At 39.8% G+C, this 22,690-nt stretch overlaps 1 protein-coding gene and 1 long non-coding RNA gene across 3 annotated transcripts; both read left to right on the forward strand.

The window, feature by feature from the left end:
• The first annotated feature begins 3,681 nt into the window (after window positions 1-3,681).
• On the forward strand, window positions 3,682-3,983 carry LOC119722278. Its single transcript, XR_005270427.1, has 2 exons — window positions 3,682-3,795; window positions 3,933-3,983. It is a non-coding gene; the product is annotated as an uncharacterized LOC119722278 (long non-coding RNA).
• Window positions 3,984-4,264: 281 nt separating this feature from the next.
• Window positions 4,265-22,573, forward strand: LOC119722340 (acyl-coenzyme A synthetase ACSM3, mitochondrial-like). 2 transcript variants are annotated; one of them, XM_038192396.1, is made up of 15 exons: window positions 4,265-4,452; window positions 10,649-11,004; window positions 11,609-11,709; window positions 13,338-13,450; window positions 13,960-14,078; window positions 14,250-14,366; window positions 15,255-15,376; window positions 15,804-15,960; window positions 16,682-16,810; window positions 17,231-17,305; window positions 18,014-18,196; window positions 19,036-19,163; window positions 19,323-19,422; window positions 20,069-20,188; window positions 20,965-22,573. In XM_038192396.1, exons 2-15 carry the CDS (start codon window positions 10,687-10,689, stop codon window positions 21,055-21,057), a joined length of 1,875 nt encoding a protein of 624 aa, XP_038048324.1. In that variant the 5' UTR covers window positions 4,265-4,452; window positions 10,649-10,686; the 3' UTR covers window positions 21,058-22,573. The 2 variants fall into 2 exon arrangements, with proteins under 2 accessions (XP_038048324.1, XP_038048325.1); XM_038192397.1 differs by lacking the exon at window positions 4,265-4,452 and adding an exon at window positions 4,718-4,856.
• Window positions 22,574-22,690: the final 117 nt, after the last annotated feature.

The following is a 22,690-nucleotide window of genomic DNA, read 5'->3' on the forward strand; positions in this document are numbered from 1 at the left end:
AAAAACCTAGGTGGGTAAAACGCGGAACTCTCATTTTAAAAGGTCTTCCCGGGTGAATTTCCGAAAGATAAAAATCAGAGGAGTTGTTGAGAATATAATACATTCATCCAGATTAAAATTAAAAGATTGTGACGATTTTTAATGTTGGTTCTGCATCGATAAAGATGCCCCCTCCTACGGCATCGGAGCCAGTACGCGTATACTGCACATACCGTGCAACAGGCCTATTTGCACAAAAAACCTAGGTGGGTAAAACGCGGAACTCTCATTTTAAAAGGTCTTCCCGGGTGAATTTCGGAAAGAAAAAAATCAGAGGAGTTGTTGACAATATAATACATTTATCCAGATTAAAATTAAACCATTTTGACGATTTTTAATGTTGGTTCTGCAGCGATAAATATGCCCCCTCCCACAGCATCGGAGCCAGTACGTGTACACTGCACATAACGTGCATAGGCCTACTTGGACAAAAAAACCTAGGTGGGTAAAACGCGGAACTCTCATTTTAAAAGGTCTTCCCGGGTGAATTTCGGAAAGAAAAAAATCACAGGAGTTGTTGAGAATATAATACATTTATCCAGATTAAAATTAAACCATTTTGACGATTTTTAATGTTGGTTCTGCAGCGCTAAAGATGCCCCCTCCTACGGCATCGGAGCCAGTACGCGTATACTGCACATACCGTGCATAGGCCTACTTGGACAAAAAAACCTAGGTGGGTAAAACGCGGAACTCTCATTTTAAACGGTCTTCCCGGGTGAATTTCGGAAAGAAAAAAAACACATGAGTTGTTGAGAATATAATACATTCATCCAGATTAAAATTAAAAGATTGTGACGATTTTTAATGTTGGTTCTGCAGCGATAAAGATGCCCCCTCCTACGGCATCGGAGCCAGTATCGCGTATACTGCATATACCGTGCAATAGGCCTGTTTGGACACAAAAAACCTAGGTGGGTAAAACGCGGAACTCTCATTTTAAAAGATCTTCCCGGGTGAATTTCGGAAAGAAAAAAATCAGAGGAGTTGTTGAGAATATAATACATTCATCCAGATTAAAATTAAAAGATTGTGACGATTTTTAATGTTGGTTCTGCAGCGATAAAGATGCCCCCTCCTACGGCATCGGAGCCAGTACGCGTATACCGCAAATACCGTGCAACAGGCCTATTTGCACAAAAAAACCTAGGTGGGTAAAACGCGGAACTCTCATTTTAAAAGGTCTTCCCTGGTGAATTTCGGAAAGAAAAAAATCACAGGAGTTGTTGACAATATAATACATTCATCCAGATTAAAATTAAAAGATTGTGACGATTTTTAATGTTGGTTCTGCAGCGATAAATATGCCCCCTCCCACAGCATCGGAGCCAGTACGTGTACACTGCACATAACGTGCATAGGCCTACTTGGACAAAAAAACCTAGGTTGGTAAAACGCGGAACTCTCATTTTAAAAGGTCTTCCCGGGTGAATTTCCGAAAGATAAAAATCAGAGGAGTTGTTGAGAATATAATACATTCATCCAGATTAAAATTAAAAGATTGTGACGATTTTTAATGTTGGTTCTGCAGCGATAAAGATGCCCCCTCCTACGGCATCGGAGCCAGTACGCGTATACTGCACATACCGTGCAACAGGCCTATTTGCACAAAAAACCTAGGTGGGTAAAACGCGGAACTCTCATTTTAAACGGTCTTCCCGGGTGAATTTCCGAAAGAAAGAAATCAGAGGAGTTGTTGAGAATATAATACATTCATCCAGATTAAAATTAAAAGATTGTGACGATTTTTAATGTTGGTTCTGCAGCGCTAAAGATGCCCCCTCCTACGGCATCGGAGCCAGTACGCGTATACTGCAAATAACGTGCAACAGGCCTATTTGCACAAAAAAACCTAGGTGGGTAAAACGCGGAACTCTCATTTTAAAAGGTCTTCCCGGGTGAATTTCGGAAAGAAAAAAATCACAGGACTTGTTGACAATATAATACATTCATCCAGATTAAAATTAAAAGATTGTGACGATTTTTAATGTTGGTTCTGCAGCGATAAATATGCCCCCTCCCACAGCATCGGAGCCAGTACGTGTACACTGCACATAACGTGCATAGGCCTACTTGGACAAAAAAACCTAGGTGGGTAAAACGCGGAACTCTCATTTTAAAAGGTCTTCCCGGGTGAATTTCCGAAAGATAAAAATCAGAGGAGTTGTTGAGAATATAATACATTCATCCAGATTAAAATTAAAAGATTGTGACGATTTTTAATGTTGGTTCTGCATCGATAAAGATGCCCCCTCCTACGGCATCGGAGCCAGTACGCGTATACTGCACATACCGTGCAACAGGCCTATTTGCACAAAAAACCTAGGTGGGTAAAACGCGGAACTCTCATTTTAAAAGGTCTTCCCGGGTGAATTTCGGAAAGAAAAAAATCAGAGGAGTTGTTGACAATATAATACATTTATCCAGATTAAAATTAAACCATTTTGACGATTTTTAATGTTGGTTCTGCAGCGATAAATATGCCCCCTCCCACAGCATCGGAGCCAGTACGTGTACACTGCACATAACGTGCATAGGCCTACTTGGACAAAAAAACCTAGGTGGGTAAAACGCGGAACTCTCATTTTAAAAGGTCTTCCCGGGTGAATTTCCGAAAGATAAAAATCAGAGGAGTTGTTGAGAATATAATACATTCATCCAGATTAAAATTAAAAGATTGTGACGATTTTTAATGTTGGTTCTGCATCGATAAAGATGCCCCCTCCTACGGCATCGGAGCCAGTACGCGTATACTGCACATACCGTGCAACAGGCCTATTTGCACAAAAAACCTAGGTGGGTAAAACGCGGAACTCTCATTTTAAAAGGTCTTCCCGGGTGAATTTCGGAAAGAAAAAAATCAGAGGAGTTGTTGACAATATAATACATTTATCCAGATTAAAATTAAACCATTTTGACGATTTTTAATGTTGGTTCTGCAGCGATAAAGATGCCCCCTCCTACGGCATCGGAGCCATTACGCGTATACTGCACATACCGTGCAATAGGCCTGTTTGGACAAAAAAACCTAGGTGGGTAAAACGCGGAACTCTCATTTTAAAAGGTCTTCCCGGGTGAATTTCCGAAAGAAAAAAATCACAGGACTTGTTGACAATATAATACATTCATCCAGATTAAAATTAAAAGATTGTGACGATTTTTAATGTTGGTTCTGCATCGATAAAGCTGCCCCCTCCTACGGCATCGGAGCCAGTACGCGTATACTGCACATACCGTGCATAGGCCTATTTGCACACAAAAACCTAGGTGGGTAACACGCGGAACTCTCATTTTAAAAGGTCTTCCCGGGTGAATTTCGGAAAGAAAAAAATCAGAGGAGTTGTTGAGAATATAATACACTTATCCAGATTAAAATTAAAACATTGTGATGATTTTTAATGTTGATTCTGCCTGTGTAAAACGCGAAACTCTCGGAGGCCCATACCCATTGATTGCGTTGCCTGGGCAAAACATGGAACTATTGATACAGAAGGCCTTCCCATAAACATGTGGAGGATATAAGACAATTGTTGACATTGCAAATAAAACATTACGATTATTCCATAATGTTACTTCGGCAGAATTCGTTCTGCAGCGGTACATTATCCCCCTATCAACTGTTTAAAACACGTGCTTCTCAGAGCACTGGGTCACAGCTGCACCCTTGGTTTGTAAACGGCATGTATCCCTGTACAGCATGTGTTCTGCACTGTTCTGCAAATACTACACACAATTATTATACGACGGCACAAACAGGTGGGAAATCTTTTATTTTCAATTTATTTAAGGGTAGAATGTGACGATTTTGGGACTTAATAATGAGATTTGTCGCATGTTGTACTTTTAAAGCCAGTATTTCATCTTAATTTAGTGTTTTATTAACAATTTTGCAGAGTTCCGCAGAGTTCTGCACGTTCTGCAAGTTCCGCAAAATACCCACACCCTTTATTGTGCGTGTACATGAACCATATCCACCCCCTCCCCCCCCCCCCCCCCAACTAAAAAGGTCAATCCTCATCAACCGGTTCCATCCCATTTTTGGGGGCGGGGGGGAGAGAAATCTGAGTGATTTAGGCCTAAAACTTTTTGACCCGCCCCCAAATCTGCCAATTAATGTATGTTTATCCCACCTTTGACCCCGCCCACTTATGTATGTTAATAATCCTTTGGCTTCCCATGAGAAATGCAATGAACATAGACCGATCGCAACACACACAATACGACACACACAAAAAACAGATTAGTGAAAGTTCAACCGTTCATCAAATCACAAGTACCGACGACGGATCGGTAGCGGGCGTTTTTTGACTGTCGGGGACGGCCGGGCCGGGGATCTAGCGCGCAGAGCGGGCGGGGCCAAGCACAAAATTCGGTCACCAACACGGCAACAAGGAACCAGAACTCAGACAAAAGGTAACATTTTTAACAATCATTCACACGATCATCAAATAATAATGTTGACTTAACAATACTATATAACAATGTTGTTCTTACCAAAGGAAGACTGGCAAAGCAAAACGTTTTAAAGCTCAGGAATAACGAAGAAAAATCCACCTAAATTTTGATTCTTGGGTGCCAAGTTGGTAAAATTTTTAACAGTGGGTACGGGTAATGCGATGCGACGGGTGTCCTGAAGTCGCATGTGAAACAGTGTGCACAATTAAGTGAGAGCAACCCAACATCAAACACAGGGTACCAGCCTAGAAACTGTTTCGTGAACTTCAACTTCAAGGGCACTCCAAACTTCCACTTTAGTTTGACTAGTTTGAGGAAAACTTAATAAAAAATTAAAACAGCTTGTTTCAGTTTCAGTGGTGGTAAGTACAACGTGATAACTAACGGTGAAAGACAATGTGTAGAAAGCAGTTTTATTACTATGATACTGTTCCTTACTCTGTGTGTGTGTGTGATTCAGTGCACGTGTTTCTATGTATATGGCCGGACTACATATGTTGTGCCCATTCTTGAAAATCACGCATTCTCGAGAATGGGCATGCACATTCTTGAGAATGTGCAACTAGATCCTTGCTCAATCTTGGCAAAAAATAACTCTTCCAGATTGAGCGCACATTCTTGAGAATGCGCGACAAGATAACGGTCTTGTCGATGCCGAGCACCGGCTGCGCTTGGCAAGTCTAGCTAAATCCTCGTTCACTGATTCTCAATAATTATACTGTTGCAACGCAATGCGCTGAAAAGTAGAGTGGATATGATAAGTAAAGGCGTATTGATAGGGGGGGGGAGGGGGGGCGGGGGACCGGGAAAATATAAGAGACATAATAATACTAGTGCAAAGAATTCTGATTTTTGGGATAATAAAAGCGGGGGGGGGGACGTAAGAATGAAGAATGTGAAGAATGAGAATGAATACTGCGACATCCCATAGTGCTAATGCTATTTCCCATTTAAATTGCCACCAATTTATTGTTCACATCCCACCATAACGTCGCAGAGCTGGATTCTATCTAGTCAAAAGAGTAATTTTGGCAGCTTCTGGACATCGGGTTTTTTCGTGGCACGCATATGATACATGCAGGGACTTGTAACTTGTCTAGCCTAAACAAAGCACTTCCCAGACTAGTTCCCAGTCCTCCGTTATTACAAAACTTCCCATAGTGGACAGAAAAAAGCAATAATAACAGGTTTAATTTGATTCAAATTATCGTAGTTATACGAGTACAGAAGCATAGCACATTTTCTTTCCTCTTTATATGAATTGTTTCCCTTTTAACCGCTATACAATTCATTTAACATAATTATGTCGTGCAATGTTTGTTAAGATTGGGCAAAATTCATAAATTGTGCACGTGATATTCCCACCCAATCTTAAGAATGAGCGCTCATTCTTAAGAACGCGTGCTCGTTCTTAAGAATGGGCGCTCATTCTTAAGAATGCGCGCCCATTCTCGAGAATGTGCATGCCCATTCTCGAGAATGCGTGATTTTCAAGAATGGGCACAACACATACACTGTACAGTGCAGCATTCCTCCTGCAGCAGTACTCCCAGGGTCCTAATAATAATAAAATAATCTAGGCCTATTTTTGGAAGACAATATTTAGGTATTCGTAAAGACTAAAAGAGTGTAGTATCCTGATGCCACTTCTGTGGTTGTGTACAAAGTCTATGGAGAGTTTTGTGCATTTTCAAAGTATTTCTTAACACAAATTTGGAAATAATTCTCAGTCCCAGATGCAAGCGTTAAATTTATACCTGCGTCCATTATGGTGACTCGAAAATACATTGTGGCAGTGTGGTCAAGCCACGATTGGGTGTTACTATATACCGGAAAATACCGGAAAACACCAGAATTTTTTTTCCAGTATTAATTGAGATTTGTTTGTGTTTTCCGGGAATTAGTGTGTTTTGCGGTATTTATAATCTAGTGTGTTTTCTGGTATTTGGTGTGTTTTCAGGTGTTTTTTGGTAGTTAGTGTTTTTTGGTGTTTTCCGGTATTTAGCATGTTTTCTGGTATTTAGTGTATTTTCTGGTAATTTTCTGGTGTTTTCCAGTAGTTTTCCAGTGTTTTCCGGTAGTTTTCCGGTGTTTTCCGGTATTTTCCGGTGTTTTCCGGTAAATAGTAACACCGCCTTGATAAGCAAGCAGTGGATCATATTGAGTGCACAGATAATGCATGTTGACTTTTTGTTGATGAATAATGATAGAACAAGATGTTGGAGGTGGAAAATGGTATTTAATAACAAAAGAATTAAAACATTTAATATGATGGAATTGGAAGGCACTAATCTGGGAGAGACAGAGTAAACAATCGATTTGGGTATAGGGCCTATAGCAATGGATTTCAAATTGTTGAGCTTAAAATTATTTTGGAAGATTGTTGTATGAACAGACAGAGAGTACATTTTATTTGTAGTGTTTTTTTTATTGGCATTTTTATTGAGAGAATAGTTTTGCTTCCGGTTACTCATGGGTTACCCTACATGTAGCCTACCTACGCTATTTTGACAGCCCCTACCCTAGCCTAAGTTTCTTCTGGGAAAAATGAGGAAAAAACCTGTAAATTATCAATCACTACCTTTTGCCCTTGACTACACGCAGACACCTCCTAATGATGACATTCCACTAGCATTACCAACTGTTAAACTGTTTATTTGGATAGATGATTCATACAAATTTGTTGAAACATTTTGCTACAGGCGTACCTTACAATTTTAAACCCCTCACACATGCACCCCACCCACAAGTTCATTGCAACAATTGTGTTCAAGAATTGAGCAATTAAGAATAGACCGTATAGACCATTAAGCCACGCCCCATGACAAAATGACCAATTGGACTGTTAACATCAATAGGGAAATCTTTAGAAATAAAAAAGGTAGACAATTATTTCATTGATCAGAAAATTTTGCTGTAACCAGTCTCCCCGTACCAAGTAAAGTAGAGCTACATGTAATATAGTTGGATACTATACCCTAAGTTTATTTTGCCCATGCATGCCTTATTAGAGAATACCAGGGGTTAACTTTTGTTGTGTTTGTTCGTAGGGTACCACAACTTTTAGGCTCAGCTGGGCCGGATACCGGCCTGCCAAACTCTCACGCTTTCAGTGTGGGACTCGCGCATTTCCTGTTCTTCTCATGCTCTCACGCCCACATGGGACTTGTCGCGCTAAAAAAATAAATAGATAATTGACTCAAACTCGAAAATGTTTTAATGATCATCTTTTGCTTAACCCTAAAGGGGCGGGGGGAGGGGGGGGGAGGGTGGAATCCGCTAAAAAAAATAGCCTCTAAAAAATGTTTTTTTTGCGACCCGAGCTGTTATGACTTCTTAGCCTCGAGCTTCGCGTATCTTCTGATACCAAAAACATAAAAATCAGACCATGGGTTGCCGCGTAGCGGAAAAATTTTCGCCGCTACGCGCCATGAAAACTGAATTTTTGCATATACGTCGTGTACACAGAGCAGAATTGCCATTCGTAGGCCTACATATGAATAATTAATTAACCATAATTCCAAAACCCTTTGACCTAAAGTCGTGAAATTTCTTGGGTATATTTAGGAAGAGTTGCTCTATGCATGTGCTGAGTTTCAAATTTTTTTGTCACTCGATGGCCGAGATCTTGGGGGGGGGGGGGGAGAATTGGAACGGCAATCTGGAGGTCGCAGGTTCAAACCCGCTCCAGTCAATTTCTTTATGCAACTTTAAAATCAAGCTTAATATGCAGTGCAGTTTCCATCTTGAACGCATGTCTCCATGGTATAAAATTGAGTGTACTTAACTGCTTATGGGCATCAGTTATATAAACACGTCAATTATGTAAATGACAATGCAGTTTTTACACCAGACTAACCTCCATCGACTTGCCACCGGAGCTGCTGTTGGTGCCTCAGTTTTCGCCATCCTTACTACTTCCTCTTCCTAATGCCAGGTATACGACTACGAGTAGTCTTGTCTGCTATTAGAATCTGTCGCAACACATCAAATGGAAGTTTCCTTATTATGTGCCAGGTTTTATTTCCCAGGTTTTTTTTGTTTTAAACAAGGGTTTGGCTGATGTATTCTCAGCTTTCCAAACTGCAGGTAGGCACCCTAAGCGCTGTATTACATATCTGCCAGCAATTTTGAATGTAAATGTACATGTACCATTGGCAAGTGTAACTCTACGTGTGTGAGTCTGTATACGGTGGTCCTAAAAATTAATGATGCCGAACTGCCATTTCTAGTGCCTGGAAATAATTTAGTTCAACAGATGTCAGTGGAATTATTATCAGACTGTCTGCTTGAGCTGCAGCTAAAGTGAGTCTGCATTTTGTAATGTAGGAAAGGCCTTGTCAAGGAGGTATAATTTCAATAATCATTAAAAAATGGGAATTTGCCATTATTTGATTGCATCTATCTTTCCGGATTATACTGCAAATTTCTTGAACAGTAAAAGCTTTCATGCCATATGCCGTATATTTCCTCAGATTCCACCGCTTACAAAAAAAAAAAAATGGAAAAAAGAAATTTGTAGACCAAACGCTATAAGCCTCCTACTACTATAAACGGTCACAGACAGTCAAAATTTCCATCCACTTTGCCTGCTATACTTTTAACACAGGCTAGTCACCAACAGTCAGATCATATGTCAAGCAAGCACTGTGACTAGTCAAACTCAGTCAACAGACCATGAACAAAGCAGGCAAGTTGTGGGCACAGCTGGCTTATCAATCACCCACAGTCAACGCAAAGCTGTATCAAGTTACATAAACAGTCACAGCCAGTCATCAAGTGCTTTATGTAGGCTGTGAATTCTTAACTGTTGAAAACATCACTTGATTGATTTTGACTGAAAGGACAACTTGACGCACAATGTATGTTTGCATCGGAGGGTTACTTAATAAGCTCCAAGGTACCGGTATTCCATTGCTCAGTAAGAAGAAATTTAGCTTTTATTAATGGCATGTATATCCATTTTTTTTGTTTCCAAATGTGCATAAGCCGCTTTTGATTCTGAACATTGAGTTAACTAATAATCCAAAACAAACGGATGTTTCATTCATTTTAATGCCGGCTCGCTGAATTCACTATTTTTTTAAAAAAATAAATGAGAGATGTGTTGTATTAAGTATTGGCCTTGTGGGATCTCTCTCACAGATCTGTACCAGGATATTTATATTTATAATTTGAGTGTTTGCAGAAAATAATAATGGCATTGCGATGTATCCAATCAGTGTTTTGCAAGGACTTTGTGCAGGAATTAACTGTTGTCTATAACTACATGATATTGAATTGAGAATACATTGCATGCAATTGCACACTGTAAAAGTACTAGTGAGGACCCATACTGTTTCCTTTTTGTTCCTATTGTTTGGACTTGGAACTTTTTTTAATGTTTTTTCTGGAAAAGTGTGTATGTGTTCTACATAATCCTCGAGGACCGACACACAAAGGGAGACAACAAATCCGTCCAGTCCTCGGGCGTTGGGTCTTTTTTGGTTGGAAATGGTCCTCTGTAGTAAGTTTGTGTGCTTAAAGTCTATGCGAAAGTGTTATGTATTACAGGGACAAGGGGGAAACACAAAGCATTGTCCTCGATAGTATAGTAAAACAAGAGTATGTGTGACACTGACAGTGCGTGTGCAAGACCAATTTTTAGATGAAATACGCAGATCTACAAAGTCTGATTTGTTTTAACACATGGCATCAACAATTGCAGTTTCAGTTTGACATTGACTGTTAATTACATATATGTGCCCTGACAAATTTGTTCCCTACTACTGAAATGTCTGTAGTATGTATCAGCTCAAGTTCTAGATGGAGCATGCATAAAAAATGTGATTACACAGTGGTGAAGTGTGCACTTGTAAATGTCCTCGAATAACAACAATTGCCCTTGCATTTTTATTGCTGCTAAGTTGCCCTTATACTACTTTATGCACAGTTTAATCTTGTGTGGTTTATGTGAACTACATGTGAATTTAGAAATAATAGTTACCTTTCAGAGTCTGATTTTGTTAAGCATGACGTAGCTTTCAGACTCTGAAAGGTAACTATTATTTCTACATATATATCAATATGACAGAGTCTAATATCAGTCTCCATGCTGCTACATGTGAATTTCTTTTCATTCTAAGGTTATGTATATTTCAAATTTTTTCTTCAGATCAAAAGGATGCCTGACATTCTGATGCTACTGTGAAAATGGCTGCCATTTTGAAACAGTGTCGGCTGTTGCACATTGGTCAGTTTCGCCAAAGCATACGCCAACTGCACCTCAACTCAAGAAAACTTGTTTGGGCATCCAACAAGACACTTAGGAGCTATACTCCATGCTGTACCAGGACATCACATCCGTTAAAAGTAGCTGCGTCACACCAGCCAGTGAGAACATTCCTGTCTGCACTGTCAGCCACTGGTTTCAATGATTACGAACTTGGTAGACGTCAGTTTCAGCTGGACGTTCCTGAGTACTTCAACTTCGCCAGTGATGTTCTGGACGTTTGGGCGCAAAAAGAACAGGTGCAGATTTAAATGCAAGTGATTAAAAAATAATAATAATTATGTTCCTGACATTAGAAACTTGCAACTTGTCTACTTTTAATGATCAGATTGGATTGATCAATAGATAAACTGGTTGATAAAGTCATTGGGTCAATCAAATTGGTTAATTTCACTTAACTAACTGGTTAGTTATCATCAAGCCATTAACCCTTACTCTCTGAGGGTAGTTTACTGCATGTCAGTTGGTTATGCCAATGCCCTCCAGCTGCAGTTAATTGGAGGATAAACTATCTTGACTGTGAAGGCTCCAATTGGCAGGAGTTGGAGGCCCTGGAGGGTGCCTGATACTGACCAGCTGGGGGCACTCACTTTGTTATCAGAGGACTCTCATTGTTCTCTGTGGCATGTATTGGAGTGCCTGTCCAGTTACCCTTGAAATGACATGGCAGATATTGGAGGGCCATGCAAAAAACATAGGAGATTTTCTTGAGGCACATATTGGCATGCGTTGGAGGGTCTAGTAGGGTAAGGGTTAACCCTCCTATGGAAGCATACATGATAATTGCTTTAATGTTTGATTATGAGTTTCATGAACAATTGATTTGTGTCTTCTTTTCTACAGGCAGGCACAAGGGGCTCCAAGACCCCTGCCTTGTGGTGGATTGACGACCATGGAAGTGATATCAAGTGGAGTTTTACAGATCTCCAGGACAAATCAAAGAAGTAAGGAAAAAGTGTAAAAGTTAAGAGGGCTGACTTTTCAGTCCTAGCTTTCTCCAAAGGCCTTTTTAGAAAAATCCTGCTGGGACTGAAATGTTGCATGCTGTTAATTTTAAAGATTTATACATTTCAGGGTAGGTCAGTCACTGAGCAGTTTGCAGCAGCTTTTCATTTCTCAAGTTAGAGAAAGAGGAATAAATTAAATCTGGTTCTTATCCATCAGTGCTAAATGTGATGGTTTAGACTATAAAGCTGCATTCTTTGAGACTACTACCCATTTGCAAAGTTCGAAGCATTGCTAATGTTGCTAGCATCATGACATTGAGTGTGACCCCTGGCTATACTTGGCACATAAAGGTATATGGCGACTGACTGGCGCGCCTTGAACGTTGGCAAGCTTAAGCCCCAACATCGGCGTCGATATCAGAATTGTTAATAATCAATATATCGGAAATCCAGTATCCAGAATATTCGATATATATCGATTATCCCATGTAAAAGTTAAAGACTAGGAAGATGACACTTTGATTTGAAAAAAATCAAATTCTTAAGTCCCAATTTTTCATGGCTTTCTCTGGAGCATATTGCTCAAACTTTCTAAAACAAATCTCCGCACTGACAGTTTGTCCAGAACGGGCGGTTTCTTTTGAGGTTTTACATTGGGGAGACCGCGAATTCCAGCGAACGCAGAGCACAAAGCGACGCCGCTTTAATTTCACGATGTTTTTATTTTGAGTCGCAAGCACAAGTTGCCGCCAAGGTTTATTTTATTAAATAGCAAACGTTAAAACACAAAGTAAAAGTGCAAATGGGAGATTTATTTTGACGATAGTCTTACGCATTTTCAATATATTCGATATCGTTCCTCAATATCGAAAATTTTGATATTTCGATTGATTAAAAAAGTGCTATCGGCTTTATCGATATCACAATAATATCGAATAATCGATTAATATCGATATATCGACGGTGCTTAGCGGGATAGCTTTTAGTTTGATTTCATTTATTTCCACATCATAATTATAATAGTGAACAATTATAAACGGAATATACGATAAACGTGATGAATGGTGAAGGCTAGCAGAAAGCCAAAGCTTGTACTTGGCCATATCCCGTAAGTAAACAATTAAAGTTTAAATTTAAAACTAGAGAAAAATGTTTAAACTTAAATAAGTAGACTTATAAATAACTGAATTATTACAAAAATAATAGTGATTAATATTGTAAAGATTAAACATTAGGGTGGTTTTACTAAGTGTTACTACTTTTATTGAAAGCATGGCACATGAAGTGGTTGATGTGGAACTGATTGTTGCAGATTGTTTCCCATTTCAATCAGAGTTTGTTTTATAACCAAATATTTAACAGAAAAAAAAAACAATTGGAGAAGAGAAGGCATTACAATTACTTTTGGACCAACTTTATTGATATTCTAACAGCTTGTACATGTACATAACAGAACGTTGGTTCAACACTGAACTTTAAATTTGGTTTTAAACTTTTGGTTTGTATTGTCAACAGAATCATTTCTTTGAAAAATCCATTATAGCGTATCAACAACTTGTGGAAATTAAGTCTGAATAAAAACATTTGAACAAATTTCTTTACTATGATAATGTATTTTATTATAGGGTGGCCAACATACTTACCAACGATTGTGACTTATCGAGGGATGAGTCTGTGACGGTCATACTACACAGAATTCCCGAATGGTGGCTTGTCAACATTGCCTGCTTACGCACTGGTAAGAAAACACACAGGCTAAAAATGAATTCCTGAAGAACATGTTTCTATATGCGATAGTTTTAATATTCTTCAAACTTGGGGAGTCAGGTTGGCAATGTGATACTTCCCTCGCCTTCCACCGTTGTGACCGACATGGATTATGGGCTTATGGTCCCTGCTTGATTCCTTGCGTTTCCCTTGGAATGACATTTTGGGGTTGTCCTCCCACCAATACAAATGTTATATCTACACTGTTTTTCTTTGTAAGGTTCTTTAGAAACTATAGTGCCGGTGGGCTTTTTGGAATCTTGTTCATCACCAGGTAGGATTAAATTTCAGTATAGAAATGATGTTTACCCCAAAACACTTAAACCAAAAATTTAAATAGAATCCAATTTTAAAAATGATACTATGTATTTATGCATATGCAACCTGCCTTATAATCTTGTATTTCTTGATCGCAATGACTAGAATCTATTTTTGTTTTTGGAGTAGTTATTTCATGCATTGTGTTTCTCTTGCGTCCAGGTACCATTCTAATCCCAGGTACTACACAGTTAACAGCACGGGACATCAGGTACCGTCTGCAAAGCTCGGAAACCGCTTGTATCATCACAGATGAACACACTGCTCCTCTTGTAGATGAGGTAAAAACACATTTCCTATGCTATTCACTTTAGTATTCAGTATAAGAGTTGGCAATGTGTAGGCAACCTAGCTATCTCTACTTCGAGCAACGTTTTTCTCCTTAAATCAGTAGGTACATTTGTATAAATGTTCCTAACCTTGGTGTTTTTTCCCCCTCTTTTTGCATACAGTACATATCTGAGTGCCCCAGTGTGAAATCTAAACTGCTCATAAGCAGCAGTGGTGAATCTAGACCAGGATGGCTGGATTATCACGAACTGTACGAAAAAGCCGACAGTCAACACAAGGTGTGTTATTCGCAATTGGTCCCTTGTACCATTTAAAAAGCATGCTACACTGTGTTGCCAAACATTCCAAGGGCGGATCCAGGGGGGGGGGGGCCAAAGGGGGCCATGGCCCCCCCCAAAACGAAACCAATTTTTTTTTTTTTTTAATGTGACATCGCAATAAAGGCAGGCAATGAGTACACCACCATCTTTTCCTCAAAAAAAATTGGTTAAAGTGGTCAGAAATTGCCTCAGATCGCACCACAGAGCATCTAGAATCCAAAAAAATTTCGGGGCCCTCGCGGGCCCCAAACCCCACGCCGTCATTTTTTAGACCCACTTTTTTGGGGGACCTAAATTTTTTTTGGCCCCCCCCCCAAAATTGTGTTCTGGATCCGCCCTTGAAACATTCAGATACTTATTTCGCCTTTGGGACAGCCAAAGTGGAGTGTCATGGCCTGGCGGTCAAGAGCACCGGACTCATGCTCTGGTGTTTCAGAGGCAACAGTGGCATGGGTTCGAGCCTGGGTCTGAACACTTGTGCCCTTAAGCAAGGTACTTCAGATGGGATGTAAAGCCGTATGTCCCGTGTGTTGTGCAATGCAATGCAAGTAAAAGAACCCAGTAACACTTATCGCTAAGAGAAGGGGTTTGCCCCGGTGCTTCTGGCCTCCTGTTAAAACTCCCATGCAGAGTATTTAGGAGAAGAGCCAACCAAGAACCGAGAACCAAGAACAGCCCAGTTTTCCGCAGTTCTTTTCTCTTAATTAACAAAAAGTTGTTTTCATTTCACCAAAGTGTCTTGGTTTCTCAAATATGTAAGATGGTCCTTTGTAATTCAATGAATGATTTTATATTCTGGTTAAAAATAAAGTTTCAAGCCGTGAAATGTATTGGTTTTTCTTTCAGTGTGTCAAGACTCGTAGCGATGAGTCAATGACAATGTTCTTCACCAGTGGAACTACTGGCAAGGCCAAGCTGGCTGTACACACACATGCTAGCTATGGTCTTGGTCACTTCATCACAGGAAAGTAAGTCAGAATATGTTTTCAAACAGGCTTCATGTGGTAAAAATAATTCAGCGTATTGCATGCTTTCGTCGAATGTAATCCGGGTTTACTGCAACATTATGTCAGTAAAAGTACCGTGATAAGGGCAATTGTATTTTTGATATTGTCCTCATCTGGGCATTTTAACAAATTTCACTGGTTCCCGGTCAGTCAAGAGCTTAGAAACTCACAGTTGTCAACCAGTCAACAGAGCGTAGCACTTTCTGCATGACGTATTCGTTACTTCTGGAATTGTGTTGTCCATTTTCTGGCTAATAAAGCTTTCCCAGATGGTTACACCAAAATGGCTGTGGGTCTCACGGCAAACCAAAGTAGCGAAAAACTAGCTCAAGTTTACATTCAAACAGCCAAATCCAAACTTACCCTTCAATCTCTTAATATCTCTCAGATACTGGTTGGATCTGACTCCAACTGACATCCATTGGAATATGTCCGACACCGGCTGGGCCAAGTCGGCCTACAGTAACTTCTTTGGTCCGTGGGCCCAGGGGGCGTGTGTCTTCATAAGCTACACGGCGAGGTTTGATCCTGTCCACACACTGGAGGTATAGGCAATAAAAATGATGATTGTGTACTTACGGGCCCTGTTCCTATTAAAGAACAAAATTCCGTTTTTAGGTCATTGGACTTGCCAAACTAGTTTACAGCAACATTTAAAACCACCAGGAGTGTCGTGGGAAGAGGGCAGTGTTTTGATTTTTAGAGGGATATATTGACGATGAAGACTACAAAACGCAAAGCGAAATTAAAGATGGCGATCACCGCGACGCACCATGATTGTGCAAAACCACATTGATTTGCATGGCATCAGCTACAAAATGGGCAAGAACCAATTTGATGGAATTTAGTTCCATGCTAAGCAGACAAGTCGCATGGTAGTCTCAATCAATTTAGATCTAACATTTTTATGTGGTAACCAGTTCTTACCAAGCAAAATTTTTTTTTTTTTTTAAAGATTAAAACAAATTGTCATATTTTTACTGTAAAAGTAAATTGTTACTTTATAATTTCTCTAACCAATTTTTCTTTTTACGCGGTGTGATTGTCTAATTTTTTTGGGGGTCAAAATATTAACGAGCTGAGGAAGTTTCAACAAGAAAATGAATTGCGAATCTCCCAGTAAATATCTGCTATTATTGCAAAGGTTGAAAAACAAATTAGGTTGTTTGCAAGTTTATTCTGATTGAAGATCAAGATTTTCATAGTGAGGATCGGAATTTTATTGATGTTTTAAGTGATAATTTCCTACTCTTGTGTTCGATACAGCTGCTTCATAAGTACCCAGTCAGCACGCTCTGCGCGCCTCCCACAGCATACCGCATGATGGTGCTTGAAGATCTGAGCAAGTATAACCTCAAGTCAATCCGGCATACCGTCAGTGCTGGGGAACCCCTGGTGAGCAGAAACACATGTTGACGCTTGTTTTGTAATGTATGCTTCCTTGCTCTTGTTAACCATTAACTTATTTGCATAAACATTGGTGAACCCACTGGTTACAGTTGTGAATACCGAAGTGAATACGTCACACGCACAAAATGTGTGTGAAAAACATTACAGCGCGTGATTCAGCCCGTGAACCAACACGCGCGCGTACTCCATTCGTTTGCACTACACTTTCTGGTTCTAAATGACGTCACACTTCGGTACTCCATAGGGTAACAATCAAAGGCTATCAGGAATGGCTGAGCTACAGTTGTATATGTTTCACGAAATAACTTACCGTTTAAACGAGAATAGCTTTTGGATTACTTTAGCCCTGGTGAGAAGCCTCAAGGCTTTGATGCCCTTCTTTTTTTCTTCTCCTTTTGTGAGCAGAACCCAGAAGTGATGGAATCTTGGAAAGCAGGCACAGGCTCCATGATTCATGAGGGATACGGACAGACAGAAACAGTTAAGTCAGAACATTGAAGCTTTTTAAAATGTTAACTTGTGTGTAAAGTCGGCCCCAGGTCGACCCACGAAAATTGCGCCATGACGGAACCGTCGGCATCAAACACAAAAATAATGCTCAGGTCACAAAATTGAGAAATCGTGTGATTGTCGGGGAACGCGTCGCAGAAGCTGAATTTTTTCTACTCTTGGGACTATATCGTCGCAGTTTCCCTCAGGTCGCACAAAATCGGCGACTGAGTTGTTCCCGACGGTCGTAGCTCAAACACAGCTTGATTCTGAAAAGTCAATCGGCGACTGATCTGTGTCGTCGCAAGGTCGACCTGAGGCCGGCTTTAGTGCTCAGACTACACCCCATTCATAAATTCTACATCCATATAAGGTTACTGCGACAAGATGCATTCAATTAGAGAAATTTCTATCCCTCTTATTAGCTGACTACCCTTGAAAATGCCTCTGCGTTGCAGGGCAGAGTTGCTCTCAAGTCAATCACAAATCATATCACAGGTCAGTCACAAGTTAAGTCACAGGCTACAGCAAATTGATTTCAATAGCTTTGTGGCCTAACTTAAAAGGACATTTTCTTAAACTCTATACTGCTGGGATGGTTTCAGTCAAGGAAGAAAGCTCTGTACAGTCCACCTCCTTCATGCAAAAATGTAAGGTCAGTCCACAACAGTTAACGAATTGGTATCCTTTGTTTTACAGGTGCTACTGACAGGCATGTTCAGGTGTCTGGAGCCAAGATCAGGATCCATGGGTAAGGCAGCCCCTGGGTTTGATATCAGCATTGTGGACGAAGACGGTAACGAACTCCCTCACGGACAGGAAGGGGACATTGGGGTGAGAGTCAAGCCCCACCGTCCCGTTGGACTCTTCTCTCATTATGTGGTGAGTTGATGACCTGGTAGTTTGATATTACTCATAGAACTGTGTGACAAGGTCTCTAGGAACACAAGTTCAGGTAGTAATACATAGTTCACTTAAAATGTTTATTTCTAGATCTCATCTCATAGTTTATTACAAGTAACAGTTGATAAACATGTTATTAGTGTGTGTTTTGAGTGGGGGAGTGTGATCTGATACACCGTGCCCTCTGGAGACATGCACACAATAGGGAACAAAAGATTGTTTACGTCTCCTCAGGGCAATTTCTATAGATGAATACATCTCCACAAGGTTTTCACGAAATAGATATATGGATTTTACTTAATTTCCAAGGTATGTTGATCCATCGCAAATCAAAGAGTTTTAGAAAAGGAATATTATGTCAAAATTTCAGCAAAGGAAATTAATTCTGGTTAAAGTAAGAGCATTTTTAAACTACAATTTCAAACTCGAAAACTTTACTACACGAGAACAAAGAAATGTCTCAACAAGGATACAGATTCCAGTATGGGTGGCCTAGCTGTTTAGGGTTTGTGACCCATAATGAGAGGGTCAGGGGTTCGAATCCGGTTGATGGCCACATGTGTCCTTGGGCAAGCTACTTCATCCCCACTTGCCTCTCACCCTGGAGTATAAATGGGTACCGGCATTAGCTGGGGAGTAACCTGCGATGGACTAGCATCCTGTACAGGGGGAATAGAAATATTCTCAGTCCTTTCATGCCACTGAAACCAGGCATAAACCCCGGCCTGATGGGCCACATTGGCTTGTGACAGACTTTACCTTACTTTTTTTAATGAGCAGTAACTCATAATATAACCCCTAATGTTATGCCATGCCAGAATGATCCAGAGAGGACGGCCAGGGCATACCGTGGGGATTTTTACCTCACAGGAGACCGAGCAGTCGCGGACGATGACGGTTACCTGTGGTTTGTTGGACGCGGTGATGACATCATCAACACATCAGGGTATGATGCTATTAAATATTCCTCGATTCTGCAGATTGCTAAGTGCAACGGGTCTGTGGTTTCATTTGATTTTCATGTGATAGATCTGGTGATTTCTTAAATTTCTTTTTATCGCAAAGTAATTTCATTATAAATTGCATGTGTTGATGTTTCAATAAGGTACCGGATTGGTCCATTTGAGGTAGAGAGCGCCCTCATTGAGCACCCGGCAGTAGCGGAATCGGCAGTTGTCTCCTCACCGGACCCAAAGAGGGGAGAGGTGATTTGTTTTATCAACATGTATACTTATTTTTAAAACACGAGTAACAGAAGTCAAGCAGTACTCACCGGGTAGCTGTGGCCAAGTTTTCAGTGGGGGCATTTGAGTAGCTCACCGGGATCGACTCGATTAAAGACAGATGGATAAGCCACGTGATCATCATGCGATGTCCATGGCCGCGGCCATAACTACTGACAAAATGCCCGTTTCGTGTTGGGTATTTGAGATTAACTGCTTTTCAGTCAATTTAATAATTCAAAAAAGTTGGTCTAGAATTATAGCCTGTAAAGTCGCAATAAACTAAATAATTAATCACCTTTAGACTTCAAACAAATCTGATTTTTGGGTCCACTAATTGTAAGACATTTCCGCTGCCCGGCCGCCACATTTGTCCGTTTCTAGGGATGAACAACGCATGTGTGTGACGTATTTCCACCACTGACTCTGCTCCACGAGCAGGGTCTGTGGTGGCTGACCCGGGTGAGCCCAGAGAAAGATGTCAGAGCTAATCGTGTCGGGTGAGCTAAACAAACATACCAAGTGTATACACCTTCATCGGGGCAGTTATGGCTAGTGAAGTACCAATTAGCCTTGCTTTACTCGCCATTTCTGTTTTAACTCTCAATCCTAATTATGTGATATGCAGGTTGTCAAGGCCTTCATTGTACTGACTGCAGACTACAAGTCTGAAGACAAAGAGCAGCTGACGCAGGAAATACAGAACCACGTGAAGAGCATCACAGCGCCTTATAAATACCCTCGCAAGGTATTCTGGTCAGACCAACAAAGTTGTATGATTTAACTCTTTCGCTACGGAATTTTATTTACCGATTTTTCCTCATTTGGACGTAATAAACCGCTGGAAATTCCGCCGTGTGTTGATGTGGACGTCGCCATCTTGCAATGTCTCTCTGTAAACAAACTGCTCACAATAACGTGCAGCAGACCCCGGCGAGACGGAGAGCCGCTGGCAGCGGCTCAAACTAGGGTCCGAGGTTATGCGATATAAATTATGTAGATAAGGCACACGTCATAGGGATACCCTGTTTATTCACAGCGACGTCACCGAGCCGCTGCCAGCAGCTTGCTGTATGACCTGTACAATTTGTGTGTGCCGCTGTCAGCGGCTCGCCGTAGCGAAAGAGTTAACTCCTGAACTCTGGAGTCCATATCAAGTCCTAATTTCTGTAAAATCACGTTGGTATTAGAATCAGACTTAGACTACGGCAGTCATGATTCAGACTTCAAACTGAGGACTTGTGTAATGCGAGTTGCGTTTCTTTACCAAGAATTACTTTTGTATTAAATTTCTATTGTTAATTTTCCATTCGCCTAGGAAACAAAGAAAGTTTAGTATATCTAGCAATATGATTTAGCACTGGTTCTGCCCTTCACCTACGTACAAACACTGTATACTCAGTGTTTATACGGAGTATACAATGTTTATACGTTGGTGAAGGGCAGAACCTAATATTGAATTTACATCACCCTGATGCAAATTCCCGACGCAGATTGTGTTATTCCTCTTTCTTGTCCACTCAGATTGAATTCATGGAGTCTCTTCCCAAGACAGTAAGCGGTAAAATCCGACGGGTGGAACTCCGGAACCAGGAATGGAATCAAAAAGTTGGATGAATTGCTGGATTGCACTGATTATTCGCTCTTCACTAATTGCCTTTCTCAATTGTATTCATTTAAAATATATATTTTTTTAAAATTTTCTCACTGGAGATAGAAAGTGATAGATGAAGGTTCTTAATCAATTATTTTCCAGCTCTATAATTGCTTTTTTTTTAATAAATAAGTTTTTTAATCACAAATATATTCAGCTTTCAAGTGAATCATGTAGTTGTAGTATTATCGTGAAATTTGATTTACATGTATTCTTGCTTACAAATCATGTACCAGAAATTGTAAAAAAAAAATTTTAAATTTTCTTTTTTTGTACAAATCTTTCAATTAAGACCATATTAAAAGACATTTAATTTCCATATACCTATGTAAACACAACTTAAAAAATAAAGGTTACATAAATGATAGACATCCATGGTAATTGTCATTTCCCATCTGTTCATGCAATATACTTTTTTTTTCAGTTAAATATTTTAGGTAGAGGTAGATTTAACTACATTGAAAAGATTTTTCGTTCAAATACACCAACTCTTAACATTCAATTTCGTCCACGAAAAATTTCACATGCATTTACCAAAACCAATTTAGTCATTTACCATTATAGGCCATCAGCCTCGGTCCAAAATGTTGGCCACTGGTATCAAATGAGGGGAATAATCGTCAAAGCGATTTTTGGCAGGGTATACACCTACAGAGTTGGAAAATATGTGATAGCATTGCAGCAGTGGTAGCTTTTTGGGTGTTATTACCTTTTTTCCAATGTCCATCAAAATGCGTGTTCCCACTCTAGGGGCAGTAGACCTTGCGCATGTGCACTATAACCATTTATGATTTGATACTGACCAAACACCAGGCTGATGGCCTATTAAATTTCAAAGTTTGGTCATCCTCTTTAGTCACTGGGTCGAGAATATTCGTCATTACTGATCAAATTCGTCTAAGCTGTTGTGGAATGGCATCATTCTGAGATCGAATTCGTCTTTATAAATCAATTAGACGAATTTGATTTCTGAATAACAAGGTTTGGCGTACACGAGACGAAATGGAATACTCTGGGACGAAAATGTGTGCCCATTGTTTCAATTTGCTTGAATTGAATTTGAAATTGTTTCGACAAAAGATAAAATTATACATTGGAAGTGCACAGAATCGATGTTGCTGGACGAATTTGAATATAGAAACAGTGAATTCGAATGATAAATGTTTTAAAGTAGCCAGGAAAATGTATATTAACTTTTCAAATTTCCACATTGCGTAAAATTGCGTAATTTCTGTATTTATCTGAAGATTAAACAATGTTATTTTTAATGTACAGTCAAATTTTGTAACATGCAAAGAAACCTTGATTTTTAGTAAATTTTCACCGATGCTTTTACATCGGGATGATTCCGGCCTGAAATGTCCGTAATGTTTTGATCATAATTTTTTATAATGCTTAAATTTATTCTAATCATTTTGGGATATTAAATACAGATGCCAAACTATGCATCTTATTTTAAATAAGAATCAATTATGGGAAGCTTTGTTTGTTAAAGATATAGTCCATCATTTGTAATTTGTGCATTTTGTTCGTTTGAAGCAACAAAAGTGTTCAAAATCTAATGAAGGATACTGAACAACTAACCTGATGAAGTTT

Source organism: Patiria miniata, unplaced genomic scaffold (assembly GCF_015706575.1).
Source record: "Patiria miniata isolate m_02_andy unplaced genomic scaffold, ASM1570657v1 HiC_scaffold_15, whole genome shotgun sequence".
In the NCBI taxonomy this organism is placed as follows: domain Eukaryota; kingdom Metazoa; phylum Echinodermata; class Asteroidea; order Valvatida; family Asterinidae; genus Patiria; species Patiria miniata.